Source organism: Hydra vulgaris, chromosome 01 (genome assembly GCF_038396675.1).
Source record: "Hydra vulgaris chromosome 01, alternate assembly HydraT2T_AEP".
Taxonomy (NCBI): Eukaryota; Metazoa; Cnidaria; class Hydrozoa; order Anthoathecata; family Hydridae; genus Hydra; species Hydra vulgaris.
Window position 1 is genome coordinate 1,612,501 of NC_088920.1, and position 20,000 is coordinate 1,632,500.

General features: G+C 27.0%; 1 protein-coding gene across 2 annotated transcripts in view; it reads right to left on the minus strand.

The window, feature by feature from the left end:
* The window catches only part of LOC105845708 (dymeclin), a 47,320-nt gene that overhangs the window by 24,903 nt on the left and 2,417 nt on the right, over positions 1-20,000 (minus strand). For both annotated transcript variants that reach the window (XM_065787187.1, XM_065787186.1), the window contains 5 exons: positions 10,778-10,830; positions 5,946-6,042; positions 5,732-5,856; positions 4,629-4,695; positions 241-366 (listed from right to left, as the gene is read on the minus strand). In XM_065787187.1, coding sequence (XP_065643259.1) covers positions 241-366; positions 4,629-4,695; positions 5,732-5,856; positions 5,946-6,042; positions 10,778-10,830 — 468 coding nt within the window. The remainder of the gene's footprint in view (positions 1-240; positions 367-4,628; positions 4,696-5,731; positions 5,857-5,945; positions 6,043-10,777; positions 10,831-20,000) is intronic.

Genomic DNA, 20,000 nt, shown 5'->3' on the forward strand with positions numbered 1-20,000 from the left:
TAACAACAAAAATTAATTAAAAAACTTATCAGGATATAATATATTTAATTTTTAAGTCCACTGATTTAATAATCGATATTTAAAACTCAACAAGATTAATTAGAAAGCCATTAAAGATAAATATATTATTTTTAAAAAGGAGCTAAAAATGAGTAATATAAAAAATAATAAAATATATAAAATAATATAAAACTCAATAATTATTATTATGGCAACTATGAAAAGCTTTTCCTAACTTACCATTTACTATGAAGTATTGACAAAAATATCTTGCTTGATTCTTTTGGTTTAGGCTGAAACAGTTGATTAGAAAGTAGAACAATGTATGAAGTAATTGACTCAAAATGCACATAGTATGTTGAAGAACTATAAAACATTACATAACCTTAAACATATGCTGTATACCATTATATATACATATTGTATACATATTGTATTGAATTATTTATAAAACAAACTAAATACACAGCATATATATGTATATATATATGTATATATATATATATATATATATATATATATATATATATATATATATATATATATATATATATATATATGAATATATACATATATGTATATATACATATATGTATATATACATGTATATATGCAACCCTCAGAATTAGAGTCGACATTCGGCAATGCCGACCTAACTGCCAACCTTAAAGTGTTTGAGGTCGGCAAAAAATTGCCGACCTCGTTTCTATGTTTTGTGGTAAGACCTTTGTGACAAATAATTCGTTTATCTTCATCAGGAGTAGGTGATTTGATCAAAATAGGGGGGTGACTCACCGGAGAACATTATGTGGATATCCTAAGGCACCATGCTGTATCATCCGGAATGAGACTAATAGGTTATAATTTTATTCTGCAGCAGGACAATGAACCAAAAAATTGTTCCCGAGTGGCAAAAAATTATTTAAATGAAATGGCAGAGTAAGGAGTACTGAAATTGATGACCTGGCCTCCCCAGAGTCCAGTTTTGAATATAATTGAGCATATTTGGGATTACCAGGACAGAAAGAAGGTCGAATATGCTCCCTGAAATGCTGAAGAATGTTTTGAAGAACTTCAAAGAGAATGGCACAACATACCCCAGTGTTTTATAACTAATTTGTATGAATCTATTGCCCGGAAAATATTGGCTAGGATTGAGGCAAGAGGAGGACATAGTAAATAAAAAAGTTTGTAATTGTTCCATATTTTGTGTGAAATGCATGTGTTTTAATAAGTTTATAATTTAGAATTAGAAACTTAAATATTAGAGAAGAATTCTCCGGGATTTTTTGAAAAATGCAAGTGGTCTAAAACTTATTCACAGTACTGTGTGTGTGTATATATATTTACATATATACATATATATATATATATATATATATAAATATATATATATATATATGTATATATATATATATATATATATATATATATATATATATATATATATATATATATATATATATATATATATATATATATATATATATATATATATATATATATACTAAATTGGTATAAAAGTAGTTTAAAATAATTTCTAAATTTAAACAAACTTCTGGAACTTTTAATAGAGGTTGCTAAATATAAATACAATGTCGTTGTTGTCACAAAGACCTGATTTAATGACATTTCTGCTCCATCTCTTCCAAGTTACAATATTTTTAGAAAAGACTAATAGCAACTTATGTTACAATAGAATAGTAGATTTACTTAAAAGAAAAAAAAGTGAAATAATTCTCAAGTCAATCATTCGAAACAACTGTGTTCATGTTTTTATGAATGTTTAACTGTGTGTTAAATATTCATAAAACTTTTCTTCTTCATTTCAACGAGCAGATTAAACTGAAAATAAAAGCAACCAATAAAATTATAAAAAATATTTCTGATGTCAAATCATATTTTAAAAAAAGTTTGCATTATTATTTAGTATCTAAACTAGTTTCAGTGTCTAAAATATTTTAGACACTGAAACTAGTTTAGATACTAAATATTAAAACAAAAAAAGTCTCCAAATATATCAACATGTCATTAAACCAACCTTTATTCAGTCAAAATTAGATAATCATGAATCTTCAAAAAAAAATTCCTGATCTAATAATCACTGAAGCGGCTGATCATACTAAGGAGGTTATTATTAGTCAATCTTCAAGAGTTAGCTCACAAGGTCACTGAACTTTATCTTGGTTTTATGAATTAGCTAATGATTGATTTAAATACAATAATTTTACCCGCTCCAAATTTAATTATAAAAAAATTAATTAACTCTATTTAACAATTAAACAGAATTAAACAGAATTAACAGATTAAACAGAACTGGGGAAATCTACTCAAATATTTAAACGCCAATAAATGCTACCAAAATTTCTGCAATATCTAACATAACTTTGCAAAGAGCTCAATCCATGCATCTATTTTAAATTTAAAAAAAATGCAAGCTACCAGGTTTATCCTTAATATGGTTAATCCTTAATATGGTTAATCCTTAATATGGTTAATCCTTTCATTGCTAATCAAACAAAAAAAAGAGTTCTAGTTTCTTAACCACAGCAGCATAAAAAAATGATTTCCTTGGCTAATGAATAAAAATTCAAAATATTGTAAAGAAAGAAACTAAGCAACAGTCCATTTTTTTTTAGCACAACCTAGCCAACAACAACAATAATCCAAAAAGACTTTTTGCCTACATTATCAGCAAACATATTGTCAGCAATCTCATCAACACATCAACTGTTTGTTTGGTCAAGTCTATAGCAATACAGTTTTGATTGTCAACACACTACACAAGGTAACCCAATCTGTCTGTAAATCACAAAATCAAAACCACCAACCGAATTTTACTTTTGTTTGCTTATATGCTTCTCTATTTAACATTCTGTTCATTTATAATTCTGTTCTAAAACACCTTGACAGCTACAAATTGATCGGTGAAGATTGAATAATATTCAATATTCAATATGCCCTTACAATCTTGAAGCATATGCCAACACAATAACAGTTCTGCTTGCAATGATTTTAAAAAAAGCCAATGAAACAAAGAATAGTACTAAAGGCTTGACTTGTACCAAATGTAACTCTATTATTCAAAAATGGCTCTAAGATTGACCCAATAAACTACATTTCCAACACCTCTGCACCATGTAAAATAATGAAAAAAATGATCAAAGAGAAAGCTATGCATCACTTAAAAAATTAGTAACCTTCTCTCAAACATGGGTCAGCAAAATAAGCTTACAAATTTTACAACTTTTACTACTACAACTATAGATTTCTTGATCTCGATCATTGGAAGGTTACACTCGTAACCTTCCGGTTAATGTTCATTCTGATGCTTTTGCTGGAACATTTTCCCCACAAAATGTTACTTCAAAAGGTCTTAAAATTAATTAATGCCTTTATTTTTTTATCTTTCTTTTTTCTTTTTCATTCTTTCCAACAGAACAGTCATCCTTGGTATTTTTTTGTCAAATTGAGAACAGTTTATTAAAGGCATTTGGCAAAGATCAGTTCTTGGTCCAACACTGATTATAACCTATATCAATGTGCCAGAACACAATGAAAAAACACATGCACAAAACACATTGACAGCAAGAGCATTTGCAAAATGTATGTAGATGGCACAATAATCTTCAGTGTACTTTAGAAAGCAAACTTTGTCTGCAAGTTGACATTAATAATGTTGCCAATTGGAATCAAATCGGCTCATGCAACTTACAAACAAAAATTGTTAACTTGATGAGTCAAGCATTCAGTGCTGCTGAATACTTGACTCATCAAGTAAGAATATCACCTCCTGGTGGACTGATCATAAAAAAGACATTAATGCAATTGAACTAATTTAGCATCACGTCTCAAAAATACCCCGATATTAGAATATTTTAATTATAAGACAAGATGTGCTAAACTTGGTCTAACTTCACTTACTGCCATAATAAAGGGTGTTGATCTTATTCAAAAAGTCAAATTCAAAAACAAAATTGATTCAATCAACTGGTATAATAAAACATAATCTATTCCTTTTATCTATGGTCATTGCAAGTCCTTTTGTCTCAAAATTATTAGTAAATGCCTGGTTCAATATTAATTTTTCAACAAATGAGTTGCAAATAATTGCAAATCTCTGCCAGATGAGGTTGCTAATGCCAGTTTCAAAATCAAATAATCAACAGTTTCAAAAATAAGCTATATCAGCAAACTGTATAGTTATTGCAGTTCGCCATTTTCCATGGCTGTATTCTGCTGCTATATGCTATACGAGCTTACCTGTTAGCTAATGATGAGCTTACTGTTCAATTCTGTTTCATGTAACTTTACTTTATAATAACAATAACCCTGCTATTGTATTGGAAACAATGTGTTAAAAACAATTACTTTCAATGCGATCACAATCTTATTTAGATGTAGCAATAGAACTTTATCTTTAAAAGAGATTAATAATACTAACATAAAAAAGAGCAAATGGCAATTTAAATGCAATTTTAGCATCAGTATATCAAGCTTATTAGGGGTTTGACACCAATTTCAACTCCTGTCTGGAGTTATTTTTGTTGATGTATAAACTAGTTTTATAACAAATTATTAAATAATTAAAGTTAAAAAAGATAACTTGAATAAATTTTGAAACTTACTTGACTGGTACAAAAGAAATGACTTCTGATAACACTAAAATATACTCTTCAAACACGCTTACTTGATCTATATATATATATATAAAAAAAAACTTTTTACAATACAAAAACTGTAGGGAATAAGAATAAAAAAATAATAATAATGAAAAGAAAACAATAAAAATAAATTAAAATCTGGAAGAAAAAAAAAAAGTGTCTAAAATGAAAAAAAATATTTTTTAGAAAAATAGTTTAGGTGTTCTTTTTGCACTTAAAATTGTTTTTCCTACTCAAAAAATATTTCGCCAATTTGTTTCAGTATTCAAAGATTTCAAAGAATTTAAGGTATTTAATTATGATTTTAAACTATTCAAAGAATTCTGTTTGAATTATTTTATTCACAACAAGGAAACAACAAGTATCTATGTTGGAAGTATTACAAAAAGCAAAGAAGAGTGTTAAAGCAACAAAATGAAACTGACAGAAGACTTAAAAAAAGTCGAGAAAACATGATGACCAGGAAGAATGTTAAAGCATTATGTGCAAAGAAAAAAGATTGTTGAAGCAAGAGGAGATGATGATAATGATGATGATGATGATGATGATGATGATGATGATGATGATGATGATGATGATGATGATGATGATGATAATGATGATGATGATGATGATGATAATGATGATGATGATGATGATGATGATGATGATGATGATGATGATGATGATGATGATGATGATGATGATGATGATGATGATGATGATGATGATGATGATGATGATGATGATGATGATGATGATGATGATGATGACAATGGTGAGATGACAACTTGCTATTGCAGCAACTATAGTAGTATTAAAAGAAAAGAAAAAAAGATGTCAAGGAGAAAGGATGGATTTCAGGGAGAGAGGCTTAAACTTGGCAGTAGATCCAACTATTTTTAGAATGCCTGTGCACATTGTCTGAAAAAGAAGAAAAATTATTAAAAGAACTAGCCTAAAAAAGGTGTGACAATGGACATGGACAAACAAAAAAGTTTTAAATACATAAAATTTAAAATGCAATACTTTTCATAACCTAATATTATTTATACAAAAAATTACAAAATATAAATAAAAAAACAAACCATCAAACAAAGGTACTGTGTTAAATAAGCCAATAAAATCATCTTCAAAGAGATGTTCAGCAAAATATTCACAGCAACAACGAATAATGAATAATGTATTTCTAAATTTGTTTACAATTTCAGAACTAAAAAATAAAAAATTCTATACTTTTAATTACATCAAATTACTAAAATTAATAAAATCCAATATAATAAAAAACAATATTAATCTTACTTATTGATATTGGAGCTATGAGATATTAGTTCACGAGCACAGTAATTACTAATACATACAAGTGTCATAAAGTTTCCACTTGCTTTAGTGTTTGTTGCTTAAAAATAAGATATAAATTAATTCAAAATATAGATTAAAAATGAAATGATTCAATTCTAAAAAGTCATTTTCTAAAAATTAAGTTGTTAATTTGAATTTAAATGAATTAAAAACAAAGTATAAAAGAGTTTATTTTTAAAAAAATGGTGTTTTTTTTTTTTTTATATTAAAAAAGTTTTTACATTTTAAAGACTAATGTTATTAAGACTTTTTTATTGTTAATAAAAAACAAAAGTAAAAAAAATATAAAAAGTATAAGCCTAAAGTATAAGCTTTTTTTTTTTTAATTTTATTTAGGTGCCTCAAGAAGTCTTTATGGTCTTATCACAGAGCACCGCGAATAAGCAATTAATAGAAAGTTCTTGCGTCGTTCCTAACTGAAGTTGCATAACTTGCCTAGAGGTGGGGTTTGAACCATAGATCTTTTGATTCTGAGGAAAGTGCACTACCACTGCGCCACAAATGCTCTATTATCTTTTATTATTGACTTTTACTATACTTCGTTCTAACTTTATTGAAATAAACAATATGTAAGAAGTAACAGAATATAAGATTTGTTTTTTTCGAAGTTTTAAGAATAACTTCAAAAAATCAAGACCGCTAAACAGATCCTTTTTTTATCCCCAATTTTCAAGCATAAGAAAAATTCATCTTTTTCAACCAACTTTGTCTTTGTAACTACAATAACCAGAAATGTTAAGATGAATGTTTTTCATTAAAATCATAGTTTAATTATATATTAATCATAGTTATATGCGGTAGTGGTGTAGTGGTAAGGCGCTCGCTTCATAAACGAGAGGTTCCGAGTTCGATTCCCACCACATCCCTGGTAGTACCGCGCTCAACTTGTTTCTCCGCGCAGCGGCCTTGCTCGTCAAGGTTCGTGTTTCGGAGTTATAGAGTTGAGAGAGGGTTATAACCACTATTAAGTAGCCTCCTTATCTGTAGTGGCCTTCTCAGCCTTAAGGAGGTGAATAACAAAAAAACAAAAAAAAGTTTTCAAAGCATTTATAAATATATCTTAATTCTGCAAGTATTGAGCCTCTTCTACCTAGCAATATTTAAACCTTTTTAAAAGCACTACCAATATACTTTAAGCGTAATAATGGTACCTAATAATTAAAGTTTTTTTAACATGACTAACTATTCTTAATTTACTTAAAATTGACACTTAATAATTATCAGACACTTGATAATTATCAGACACTTGATATTTATTCAAGAATTATTATTTATCAGACTCTCGATATTTATCTGCTACTGCAGTTTTAGATGTTTGTGTTGATATAAAACCTAACAAAACATAAAAATAAAAAAACAGCTATACATAAAGTTTTGGGTGATGGGCAAACTTTTCATTTATTATTTGTTAGAGTTGATACATATAATAATTGATGAACATTGAAAAAAATAAAGAATAAATATAATAATATGTCTAAAATGACACAAAGATGGTCTTGAAGTTTACTACTTGTTGCATTTTGGAAAAACTCATAAATTATTAACAATATTAAAGAATTTTTTCTCTTCAAGAAAATTTTTGAATCATTAGGAATAAGAGTCTTTCCAAAATGGACAATTGACAAACGAAACCTTACAAAGCAAAGTTAAAAACACTATTGATTGAAAATTACTTTTTAGTTTTTAAAGTTTTAGTAGTCAAAGTTTCAAATATAATAATGGTGAAAAATGAAAAACAAAAATAAATATGGAAAAAATATTAAAACAGAAAAATCCTAAAATATTAAATATACAAGGTCCTAACAGCAGATAGAATCTTGTTGTTGGTAAAGAAGGATTATTTTGCGATGAAAAGGTTTTAACCTCATTTTAGGGTATTTATTTTTATACAAAGTCATTATTACTACAGATAACCATTGTGAAGAACCATAGAGAAAAAATATAAATAATATTTATAGAAATATTAAAAAATATAAATAATCAGGGTGTTAGCCAGCCTGATGGCACCGCGTATAACGCGGTTTCCCAATTGGTTTAAAATTCCCAAAGGTAAAAAGAAAAAAATTCCCAAATGGTAAAAAAAAAATTAAATCAGTCTCAGATTTAAAGTGTTGCGCTAGACTAGTAAAAAACGCAATTAGTACGCTCGACAAGGAAATTAATTAAGTTATTGAATTAAGAATTAAGATCCATTTTTTAATGTGAAAAAATAATAACAAGCAAGATCATTCATTCGAAAATTGAACAAAACTTTTTTTTTAATTTTTAATTGACGTCAGTTATTCTCCATTTTAAGATTGTTCAATATGTTAAATAAATTATTTTATTAATTTATTTTTGTTATTCAAAAACTCTTTATCTACATTCTTGCTGTTTATCTAAAAGTTACAAATAAAATTTGCATATTAATAAATATTATAACTTAAAATAAGTTATTAACGTTTTTAAATTAAAAGATTTATTAATAATTTTGGTAAAATAAATTAGCTGGTAAAGTAAACCAAAAATAACAACAACAAAAATTAAAAACTTGCAATAAAACGTATTATATATGTTATATTTGCGTAAAATATAAAAGAAGATAATTAAATAATATTATAGTATTATTAATAATTAACCAATATTTACAATAATTACAAAAATTAATTTTTTTTTAAATTTACAAATAGAAAATTTAAATTGTATATTTGTAAATTGAAAAAAAAAAAAAATCAGTTTTTGTATATAAATGTATTTTTTACTTAAATACCTAATTTCTAGATATTTAAATATGCCGATTAAATTTAGTTGCTGCCCTCGTGCGGTGAAAGAATCTCAATCTGCCCATTAAATGTCTTTGTTACTTACTCGGTGTAGTTAAGGCAATTTTAAAATACTATAGCGTCTGTATGGTATTTTGTTGACTACTACATATTTCTGTTAAATGATCAGGTCTGTAAATCATGAAAAGACGAAAAAAAAATTTAAATGATAAATTTTGCGGTATCATAAAATATAAATGTTTGAAGCGAAAAAACCCAGACCGTAGATTCTCTTTTTTTTTTTTTAATCTTCTTAAAATCCGAATCGCTTGTCCAAATTCGAATAAGATTTTAAATAAATACGATTTTTAGGTAAAATGAACATCATAGTTTAAAATGATCTGTTCTGATCGTTTATTGGCGCTTTTTCTTGATTGCAAGTTTTTTTTTGGTCGGAATTCTTGTATTTTTTGTAAAAATTGATAGAAATATTGTATTTTGACAACTATATAAAGCTAATATAGGTCAGAACCGATTAGAACTAGGATCTATAGTAAATTAAATGTTAACGCCGATGAGCGAAAGTGATCTAAAGGCTCCAAAATGGTACTCTTTAAATTCACAATTAGGGGTAGTAAAAAAGATTTGAAAATTATATAAAAAAGAAAAAAGTTTCTTCAAATGTTAAAAAATCCTGAAGCGAAAAAAAATATAACATCTAAAGCTTTTGTTTGGACATAATACGCTTATAAAACAATGCTAATTTCAAATAAATAAATTCGAATGTAAATTGCCTTAACTACACCGAGTATTTAAATTAAAGTAGCATTATATTTGTCGGAAAATGGCAAGCCAAGTTTTTCAATTTAAAGTTATTAAAATTTCGGAAACTTTAATTTAACTTTCATTTAAAAGCTATCGATTTAAATAAGTATTTTAACTTTTAAATTTATCTAATGATAAAAATTGTAATATAAAATATGATGAACAATAATACGATTACCTATGTAAAAAAGTTAAAAAAAATTTTTTAAGTGTTTTAAAATTTTTAGTTTTAAAATATTAAAGTATTTAAAAACTGAAATATTCAAAATCTTTCCATATAATTAGGGTTGCCAAACGTCTCGATTTTACGCAAATTACAATTTTACGGATTTTACAAACCTTTAATAATTTTCTTTTTACTGTTTCCTTCATAAAAGCCGTAAAGTTCTGGCATTCCTATGTATAACGTGCAGTGTTTTTTATTGACTGTCGTCAGTTAAAAAGTTGTTTAAGCAAGTTAAAAAGTTACAAGAGGATCTTGGAAATCTTCAAAAATGTTTTGTTAAAAATTAAATACTATTTAGCATTTTTTTTACATTTATAATTTAAAAATGAAAATAAAAATAAAAGAAGACAATATATTTAACTAATCGTTTAAACCTTTAAAAACTGTATTTAAAAGCGATGTATACAATTAAAATAGATCAAAGTTTCAATGAATAAATTTATTAATTCATTTATTAAAACTGCAAACAATTGTCTTTTGTTCTTGTTTTCTCTCTACAATATTAAACGAAGAGAAGCAATTTAAAAATGAAAACTGAGGAAGATTGCTCAAAATGAAACAAGTTGAATAATTAGAATTAAACATTTATAAAATATAAAAATATTTCTGAAAAATAAAATAGAAAAATATTCCTATGAATAACCCACCAAAAATAGAACATTTTTATTGAAACTTAATTGTATCTAAAAAATTGTATCTACTTTTTTAAATGTCAGAATTTAATGACCTTTTTTTTTTTTTGGCCGCACCTAAATTCCCAATTTCGCTAAAACGCTGTATGAATTTTTTTCCTAGCTAACACCCTGATAATATGTATTTAAAAAAGTTATAGTAAGAATACAACATCATAGCTCAAAACCAAGCATAGATTAGTTAAAACTGTCAAACTAATGCAAAAATATATTTATTTAAACAAAATAACAATAATAAACAAATAAATTTATTTAAACAAAAAAAATAAATAACATTGTATAACTTACATAATTTTCTGCATAAAACTTCAATGTCATTTTTAAATAACTTTATGGCGTCTCTAAATATTTGTAATATTTACATATATATATATGTATATATATATATATATATATATATATATATATATATATATATATATATATATATATATATATGTATATATATATATATATATATATATGGATATATATATATATATATATATATATATATATATATATATATATATATATATATATATATATATATATATATATACAGGCCTTCCCAGGAGAGGCGTGCGGTCGCACGCCTTGAGTGAACACGGATAATTTTTTTTTTTTGGATAACTCGGCCACGCTTTTTTAGCATATATTAAAAATAACGCATTTTTAAAAAGGCACTGAAAAAATCAAATTAAATTCGTTGTATTATTTTGTAATTTTTTTAATAATTTATTCTTTTCATTAATAAGGAAATAATAACATAAAAATAGTATATATATATTTTTTTTTTGAATTATTTTTTCTTATAACAAAATTTTTTTTTTTCTATTTTACATATTTTTTTTTCTAATTTTAAATTTTTTCGCATAAGTATGTCTTTCTACAAAAAATAACTTCTAAGTTCTAGAAGAATTATTTTCTACAAGGTTTTCGTAATGGATATGATCGTGTAGCTCATTCGGTTAAGACGTTACGTAGAGCCGCGGAGACCCGGGTTCGCATCCCGCGTCGGTAGAGCGTGTTTTTCAAAATAGTTTAAAAAAGTTTTCGTTCACATTTTCTGTTTATTCTTTCGACTTGTCTCAAATATCGTTGCTGAAAAAATCAACACCTAAAAATATATTATAAATAATTATAATATAAATAAATAAAAAATAAATATAAATAAATAAATTTTTTTTTTATGTTTACTAGACATAAAAAAAAAAATTGTAATAAGAAAGAAAAAAACTTTTTAAATAAGTATAAAAATATATATATATATATTTCATTTTTATGTTCATATTTTTATATTAATAATAAGAATAAACTATGAATAAAAATAATAAAATAATACGACAATTTAGTTAGGTTTTTTCAGCGCCTTTTTAAAAATGCGTCATTAATATATGCTAAAAAACCGTGGCCAAACTCACAAAAAATATATATATATGCGTGGTCACTCAAAGCGACCGACCGCACGCCTCTCCTGGGAAGGCCTGTATATATATATATATATATATATATATATATATATATATATATATATATATATATATATATATATATATATATATATATATATATATATATATATATATATATATATGTATATATATATATATATATATATATATATATATATATGGATATATATATATATATATATATATATATATATATATATATATATATATATATATATATATATATATATATATATATATATATATATATACATGGCTGGCCAGATTTTTTAGTCGTTTTGAGAACATTTAAAAAAACAAAAAGAAAGCGCAAAAAAGATTAATTGGACCAATTAATCTTTTTTGCGCTTATCAAAGCTTAAAGAGACAATTACAAAAACTAATAATCTAGAAAATAACTTTTAACGCAAAAAATCTTAAAGCAAAATAAATTACGTTTAGAACAAATATTTTTGAAACATCGCTCTTTTATAATTTTTTTATAAAATTAAGCGACATTTTTTTATATAAAATAACATCTTACGATTGCTTAATAAGAAAACAAATGTTCTTTTATTTATTAAAGAGTTTTATATAGTTTTTATTTATATACTCATGTCTTATTTACAGTGCTGGACTAAAGAGGGTTGGGGTTAAAGGAGGCTATAGTCCCGGGCCCCGCAATGTTAAGGGCCCTGAAATAGTCAAGAAGACTTTTTTTTTTAGTAATTTATACAGTGTGGCACATAAAAAGGCCTCCAATGTAAAAATAGCCCCCAAATAAATCTAACGCAAGCTTTAGTTTTATTTAAGCTAAATTATTTTATAAATAAAAAAGTTATATTTTTTAATAACAATTTTATGTTTCGCGTGAAAATTTTAAAATATTTGAAACAATTCTTTTTAGATGAACAATCAAATAAGTAAAATCATTGTGTTACTGTAGAAATTAAAATAACTAGATAGAAATCAACTAAGAAGGATACAAATGCATTATGAAGAAGGAAGCGGAACTGGTTCACAATAGCGCTGATGTTTAGTGAGTGGGTTTTTTAATTTTAAGTAGTTTTTAAAACAGAAAAAAGTAACTTATAAGTTTAAGTATAACAAGTTTGTAAGAATGGCAAATGAAGCAAAAATAATTAGAGTTAGTAAACCAATATCTAAGAACTTAAAAACTTTTCTTTATTAGGGGAAAGAATCAGTTGGATTAGTTGTTAAAGACATGGATTAGTTGTTAAAGACATGGTGTAAGATTTGTGCTAGGCACAAAACAGTTACTCTGTATGCATGTTTGTGCTAAGTAACCAGAAACTTCTTGTATGTTTCTTTCATAATTAGTTTTATTAACTTTAAAGATTGTTAAAAATTTCATTGAAAACGCAATTATTGCTGAAAGTATACAAAATAAATCGTAATAATTGCTTTAAAAGATTATATTAGAATTAAAAGCAGATCACAAAATTATATTTACACAAAAAGTGCATACTTTAAAAAAAAAAAAAATAAGAATAATAAAATACTAATAAAACCTTTAATTCAAAAAATATATATATTTCAAAGATTAATTTTTGTAAACAAATAATAGTTTAAAAGATTTACGGCTTTACAGATGTGGCTCCGAGAATGAGCCATAGTATTAAAATAATAGCTTGTGTGATAATATATTTTTAAAAGAAATCTGAATACATAACAAATCTTGAATAATACTTTTATATTTTATATTATATTAAAAATATTAGTAATAATACTAATATTTTTATAACATTTCAACAGAATACTCTAGAACTTTATTCTGCTTAGGCAGTTTATTTGTTGAACTAATAGAATTAGTTTGTTTGTAGATTTGGCGGGTTTTTAGTGTTCACGATTATTCTGCACCAAGATGTTTTGAGAACATTCAAGTTTACGTATGTTTCCATGTATGTCTTTAAAACAAAAAGTTTTTGATTTACCGACACATAAACTTAAATGTTCTCAAAAGGGCTAAAAAATTTGGCCAGCTTTTCGCAACTAAATACTATTTTCGTGGACAGTAATCAAGAGCGATCGCTCTCGCTTCCGGACCAAGCCTGATATATATATATATATATATATATATATATATATATATATATATATATATATATATATATATATATAAACTCTAATTTTTCTTATCCTGTATTCTGGAATGTCTGCCAAGGTCTTAGGATTCAGCCAATCAAAAGTACCATGGCATGTTTTATAATGCCTGTGGCTCCTGAACTCAACCTTTTTTAATTTTTACAGGTTCTTTGGTGTTCTGCACTTTTTGAAATGATTTTCTTTTTGGTCTCACCAATATATATACATCCGCATGAGCATTTAAGTTCGTAAACACTCAGTTTGAATTCCATGGTACTTTGGTTTTGGTGTTGCATAATATGTTATTGGGAGTTGAAGTAAATATAACTCTGATGTTTTGCTTCATAAATTCTCTTTGGAGTTTAAGGCTAATAATAGGTATCCAAAGTAGTTTAATAAACTGTTTATCTAATTATTTAGATGCAGAACTTTTTAAAACGCAGACTATATATTTTTTGGTTATTTTAATAAGATTACTTTTGTTATTCCAATTTCAAAAACCGTATCTATGAGGAAATTGCATTAGATGCATTAGATGAAGGTGGAGAGGTTAAGGCCATCGCTTTTGACATTTCAAAAGCTTTTGATAAAGTTTGGCATGCTGGTCTTCTCCATAAGCTTTCTTCTTCTGGTGTATCCTGCAACATCTTCAAGATCATTGAATCCTTCCTTTCCAATCATAGCATAAAAGTTGTCCTCGATGGACAACACTCTTCTTCTTATTCTGTAACTTCAGGGGTTCCTCAAGGTTCTATCCTTGGCCCTATACTCTTTTTAATTTACATTAATGATCTTCCAGATATTCTCACATCTAAGGTGGCATTGTTTGCTGATGATACTACCATTTATTCTTGTCGTGATAAGAAACCAACACCCTCTGGTTGCTTGGAGGAGGCATTTGAGCTTGAAAAGGATCTCACTTCTGCTACAGCATGGGGCTCACACTGGCTGGTGAACTTTAATTTGAATAAAACTCAATTTTTTTCAGCCAATCGTTATCGCAATAATTTAGATCTTCCTATATTTATGAACGGTGATGTACTCGATGAGTCACCTACTCTTCATCTTCTAGGATTAACTCTTACTTCCAATCTTTCTTGGAAACCATATATCAAATCAGTTGCAAAATTAGCATCTGCTAAGGTTGCATCACTTTATCGAGCTCGTCACTTTCTTACTTCGGATTCTATTCTCTATCTCTATAAATCTCAAATCCGGCCTTGTATTGAATACTGTTGCCATATCTGGGGCGGATCTTCTAATGATGCCCTTTTCTCTTTTAGACAAGGTGCAAAAACGCATTGTAAACATAGTTGGACCTGCTCTTGTGGCCAACCTCCAACCATTATCACATCGTCGTAATGTTGCTTCTCTTTCTCTTTTCTACAAATACTATAATGGACACTGCTCTAAAGAGCTAGCATCTCTTGTGCCATCTACTAAAATTCATTCTCGTGTTACTCGTCATTCAATTAAGTCTCATCCTTTTTCTGTGACTGTTCCTAAGTGCTCCAAAAATGCTTTTTCGTCTAGTTTTTTTCCTCGAACATCAGTTCCTTGGAATTGGATTCCTTCATCTTGCTTTCCTGATTCATATAATTTGCAATCTTTTAAGCCGTCCGTCAATCGTTATCTTGCTCTACAATCTTCATCTTTTCTCTTTCAGTAACTTCCAACTTTAATTAGTGGCTGCTTGCAGCCTTGTTGGAAGCGAAGATGTTTAAAAAAAAAAAATAAAAATAAATATCTTGTGAGAAATATTTTTAAGAATAGGGTTGACAAAGGTCGAGTTCAGGAGCCACAGAACATACTAAAACATCCTACTGTACTTTTGCTTGGCTGAATCCTAAGACCTTGGCAGTCATTCCAGAATACTGGATAAGAATAATTAGAGAATTCCTGAAGATAAATAAAGCAAGTGTTTGACACAAGATTGGTATTGAGCAAACTGTCCTAAATTTAGATGACAGGGATAATGTTAAAACAAAAACTTGGAGACCAATTTTGATATATATATATATATATATATATATATATATATATATATATATATATATATATATATATATATATATATATATATATATATATATATATATATATATATATATATATATATATATATATATATATATATATATATATATATATATATATATATATATATATAAATTATATGTATATATATATAAATTTTAAATTATATGTATATATATATATATATATATATATATATATATATATATATATATATATATATATATATATATATATATATATTAGGGATATGAAAATTTTTAAAGTCCCTATCCCCATGTTATTTTTTGTGGAGTTTTAATGCAAAGATCAAGAAAAATCCAATGGCAAGTGTCAACATTAAAATAATGTCACCCCCCCCCCTTATTCAAATTTATAAAAATATATACAATTATACATTGTACAAAATGGTTTTTTTTAATCAAAAATACAAACATACAGGTTTTAGTGTTCATTTATTAAAAGAAATTTAATGTTAATTTTTTCAATGCTTTTGCACAATGGAAGTAAATCCTGCAGAACTTTAATTGCACGTTCAGCACAAATGTTTGACCTTTGAGTTGGGATTGGAGTCGACTCAACCGACCAAAAAGTCCTTAAAGTCTTTATTGCCTTTGAGTGATCTTTGCAAACGGCTGCCAAATTATTGTAGTTATCCTGATTATAAACCTGACCAGAAAACCAGATGTTACTCCACGTGCCACTAATAAAGTCACATGATGACTGACCTTCGGCTGACTGTCGAAATTCTGGAAGTAAAATATAAGCTAGCAAAGCATAGATTGCTCGGCTATTCCATCTTGCATTGCTTATATTTGGCAAAGTTCTGAAATTTACTTTAGGGAAGTATCCTGTTTTCTTAAACTGTCTGTAACAAGTGATCAAGTGATGAAGGAAAGCCATATCATCTCTCCACACAATTTCTTCTTCTTCCTTTAGAGCATCTCTAGAATTGTCAAAAGATGCTTTCAGTTGCTGGTACTCTTCTGTTATTCTGCTATTGAACCAATAATTGAGATTAGGCGGATTGTTGCTGCTTCAAAATAATCATTCATCACATGTTTTAGTAATGTTTCAAGAACATGATGCTGGCATCCAATATAAAGAGGTTTGTCTAATCCAAACCTACAAATTGCTTCTGTAGTAGTGTGACTGCCCCAACAGATTTTCCTGAATTTGCAGAGGTTCTATCAGAAATTATTAACTTAATTGCATGCCATAGCTTATATTCATCAAGCACAGTTTTTATTCCATTGAATATTGTTTCACCTTTTCCATTGATCAGTGCAAGAACTGCTAGTTTAACTTCTCTATTTTCATTTTTTAGAACTACAACCTCGTAATCTATATTCTTTATAAGCTTCCCATCAAAGTGCAAGCTTTTCGTTTCTTAGAGTTTCAATAAAATGTTCTTTTAATTTTTCTCCTGCTTTGATTGTAGCTTTGTAAACACCACTTTGACTTGGAGTTGGAATAGAAATTCCAGCTTTTGCAAGAGTTTGCAGACTGTGTGTGCCTTTTTTGAACTCAGTTTTGCTTTTGTCACCAAATTTATTGCATAATCAGTTTTTTGTCTTTTACATGTTGTTGAACCCTCTGAATCTTGAGAATCACTGTCAGAATCTTGTTTTTCTTCTTCAGTGCTAAAATGTTCTTCATCTTCACTGCTTAAATCATCCTTAGTATCTTGACTGACTTTTTGCTTAATCAACTTTAGTTTTCTAGGATGAACTCCTTGTATATCTTCAATTGTGGTGCAGTAGCCAGCTCTACTATTTGTTGAAATCTGAAGATTATAGAAGGCTTTATCTTCCTGGCACAACCATTCTCCATTTTTATCAGTTACGTTGAACAAGTTGGTAAAGTCTTGCGTTCCTGGATTCTGCTGTCTTTTTCATACTTGTTTAGTACATTATCAATTTTTCTTTCCACTGTAGATTTGCCTTTTTGAATTGGAAGATTCAGTTTTTTCCATAAGATTTTTACTTCTTTGACCACTATCACAACTCTCTTTTGTCTACTTTTCACATTTGCAGCCAAACACTTAAATCTTTTCCAGGATATGCTGCTCTGTTGGCATTTTGTTCCTTTGATCAAGACTGTCAACAATCTTTGCATACTTTCTTGAATTCTCAACTGTTTCAAACCTCACCAAATTTGATTCCCATAGTTTCTTATTCAAATCTGAAGAAAGGCTATTTTTAGACATCTTGACTATAGTCTTGTCGAATTATACCTTGAGTGTAAATTTAATTATCTACAAATAAACAAATCTTATGAGTTTAGGTTATCAAAAGAAGTTTATAAAATATCAAAAATCAGATGATGATAACAAATATAATATATAATATGAAAGAATATGTAATAAGAATGCAACCATTTAGCAAAATCACACCAATAAACTGAAGCTGTGATACCTTAAACTGTACTGTATCTAACAATAGATACACTATGATCATAAAAAAACACGCCACTGAGCTTACTGCAATAACTTTGCTCATTGTGAACCGATTTTAAAAATGGTGTCTTCTTCAAGTAGAGAACAAGAACAATACTTGACTAATAAAAAATATTACTTTTTAAATTCTTTTTTGTTGTCTCAAACCTAAAATTTTTAAACTAGTTTTAACTTCTATATAAGAAATCAGACAATTTTTCTGTTGTTGAAGTTTGGAGTGTTCGTGTACAGTCAGTTTTTAGAATTGGGTTGCCATCAGACGAATGTTTTTCTGCAATTCAATTCTTAACAAAACCTGAAATTTTGTTAGGCATCAGACCAAACTTGACAAAGTTATGGTAGAAAGTTCAGTGGCATGTTTTTTTATGACTCATAGTGTAGATGGGAGAAAACAGTTTTCAGCTTAGGGGGTGAACTTTTTTAAGATTTAACACTTTCAAATGATATTTCCAGTTTTAAAATGTAATTTCTCCACTCATAGTGGCATAAGAAACCAAAAATTGCCAAAAAAATTTTTTAGTCATACCTCTAATATATATATATATATATATATATATATATACAGTGGTGGCCAAAAGTATGGAAACTTTTCAAAAATGATTTTTATTTATTTATAAAAAATGCAACATTTACTAAATATTATGCATATGTTTATTGAAGTCGTAATACAACTTTTTAATAAAATAAAACATTTTTTTTTTATTAACATATACAAAAAAAAATTAAATTTTTAAATTAGGCCTGGTCATAAGTATGGAAACTTATGACCATTTTAAATGTTCCCTTGCAAACAATAATCTACCTATCTTATTTTTCTTAGAAATTAACGGTTTTTTGACAGCCACTCTTCCAAATAAGCCCGCATCATTTAACCTTCTACGAACTGTCCTGTCAGATAATAAAACTTCATGCTGTTCCAAGATTTCTTCTTTTATATCCTTTGATGACTTTCTAGGATCTTTTGTAGAAGTATTTTTTATAACTTTATGCAATCTTTTTGTTGTTTTTCTTGGTCGTCCAGGTTTCATTTTCACTTCCACAGTTCCCCTTTCTTTGAATTTTTTAATAATTTTTGAAACTGTACCTTTTGGAAATTGAAAATTTCGAGAAATATCAATTGGTTTATTACCGTTTTTAAAACACTCAACTATTTCATTTTTAATATCACTAGAATAATATTTTCGCGGTGCCATACTGATTAATATAAAAGTAAACTATGATGAACTAACAAAGATGTCAATTCTAACACGTTTTAATTCTAAATGATAAGATTTGTTTATGTTTAGTGACAAGTTTGAACAAGTTTCCATACTTCTGTCCAATCGAAATTAAGAAATATTAGTATGTAATAAAATGTCTTAGAAAAGACAAGTTCAAACTTGTAGTATATATAAAGTAGACTATTGCAAGTACACTCGGGTTAAATAATTTTGGTTTTATTTAATACAAATAAAAAAAAATGTAATTTTAAAAAAGT